Raw genomic sequence first — 1,376 nt, 5'->3', positions numbered from 1 at the left:
CTGGCAACATAGGATTCCATTCACTACGCTAAGATAGCTAGCGGCGGCGCTGCCAGTGGTGCACTGGACCAAAACAATGCATGCACAAAAAATGCGTTGGCCCACCTACCTACAGCTAGGGGAGATTGTGATAAGCCCCATCTCAACAAACGGTGGCGTATCCCTTTAAGGTAGGCCTAAGCAGAGAAACTTCTTTCAGTTTCAAACCTTGCACGAACATCATCCATTGAAGGTCAAACATCCAAATGACGTAATAATAAAAACTAATTTAGATGAGAGGAACTCTACTTGTCATCTTACCTTGTCGACGCGGTCTTTCTGAACACCAAATTTTCCGCCGAACCCTTGTGCCGCATCTTTCTGGGAGGAGTGCTGCTCAACTTGTGCCACATAGTCGTGCCCCAAAGCCACCTGAACAGTAAAGATGTTTTAAATGAGCAATGGATCAGAGATGGGAAGTAACGAAGTACAAATACTTAATAACTGTACTCAAGTAGATTTTTCAGAAATTTGTACTTATTTATTTTTGTGCAAACTTTATACTTGTACAACTTATAATATTGTAATAATATCGGTACTTTCTACTCCTTACATTTGACAAAATTGGCTCGTAACTTTCGTGTCAAATAATTTAAGTGGAGTTACCGTTATTATTTTTTGCGTCATCAATACCGAATTCAGTCTAACTGGATGGGAATCTATGTTGCACGCACCACTATAAGACGATGATGGCGCTTACGTTAGCACATAGTAGCATGGACGGTGACATGATTGTAAATGAAGAAAACAGAGGTTTGACAAAAGTCATTCTAAATCATCCTCGGCCTTATCTGAGAGAGTTGTTGGAGATAGTAGGCATCAAGAAGTACTCCTGGCCAATGTGCTGCGTAACTCTAAAAATATAGGGAACTTCTTAATTAATGTCTGTTTAGTAATTCATATTTTATCCTTTATGTTCTTTCCAGAAGCCATATTTGAACACACATACACACACACACACAGAGATATGTAGATTCCTGTAAATGTTAAGGGGAAGATTTAAAAAAAGAAACTGAATCTGTGCATTCTCACTGAATCACAACTGAATTCATATCTTGCTACTCAGTCAGACTCTTATTAACCTGGAGTCCCAGTTTCTGTCACAATAATAATATATACAATGTTTTAGGCCTATTGGCAGACATCCATTTAACATGTAGACAATGGTATATAAAGAGCCTTTTTCCATGTCCACTATAGTTTCTTAGCTTGCACTCTAGTAACATTTGTGTGGTCCATGTAGCTTTGCATAAAAAATGGTTTTCATTCGCAAGAATACTTGTAAGCAAATTTCCAAACTTGAACTTTGTTACTTTTACTTGAGTACAGAAGTTAAA

At 38.2% G+C, this 1,376-nt stretch overlaps 1 protein-coding gene across 2 annotated transcripts in view; it reads right to left on the bottom strand.

Annotated features, from left to right (window-relative positions):
* Positions 1-1,376, bottom strand: part of hcls1 (hematopoietic cell-specific Lyn substrate 1) — an 8,431-nt gene that overhangs the window by 4,785 nt on the left and 2,270 nt on the right. For both annotated transcript variants that reach the window (XM_032505523.1, XM_032505524.1), the window contains exon 5: positions 301-411. In XM_032505523.1, coding sequence (XP_032361414.1) covers positions 301-411 — 111 coding nt within the window. The remainder of the gene's footprint in view (positions 1-300; positions 412-1,376) is intronic.

Source organism: Etheostoma spectabile, chromosome 23, assembly GCF_008692095.1.
Source record: "Etheostoma spectabile isolate EspeVRDwgs_2016 chromosome 23, UIUC_Espe_1.0, whole genome shotgun sequence".
NCBI classification, from domain to species: Eukaryota; Metazoa; Chordata; class Actinopteri; order Perciformes; family Percidae; genus Etheostoma; species Etheostoma spectabile.
Note: the sequence above shows the minus strand (reverse complement) of the source record. Positions and strands in the feature narration are given on the sequence as shown.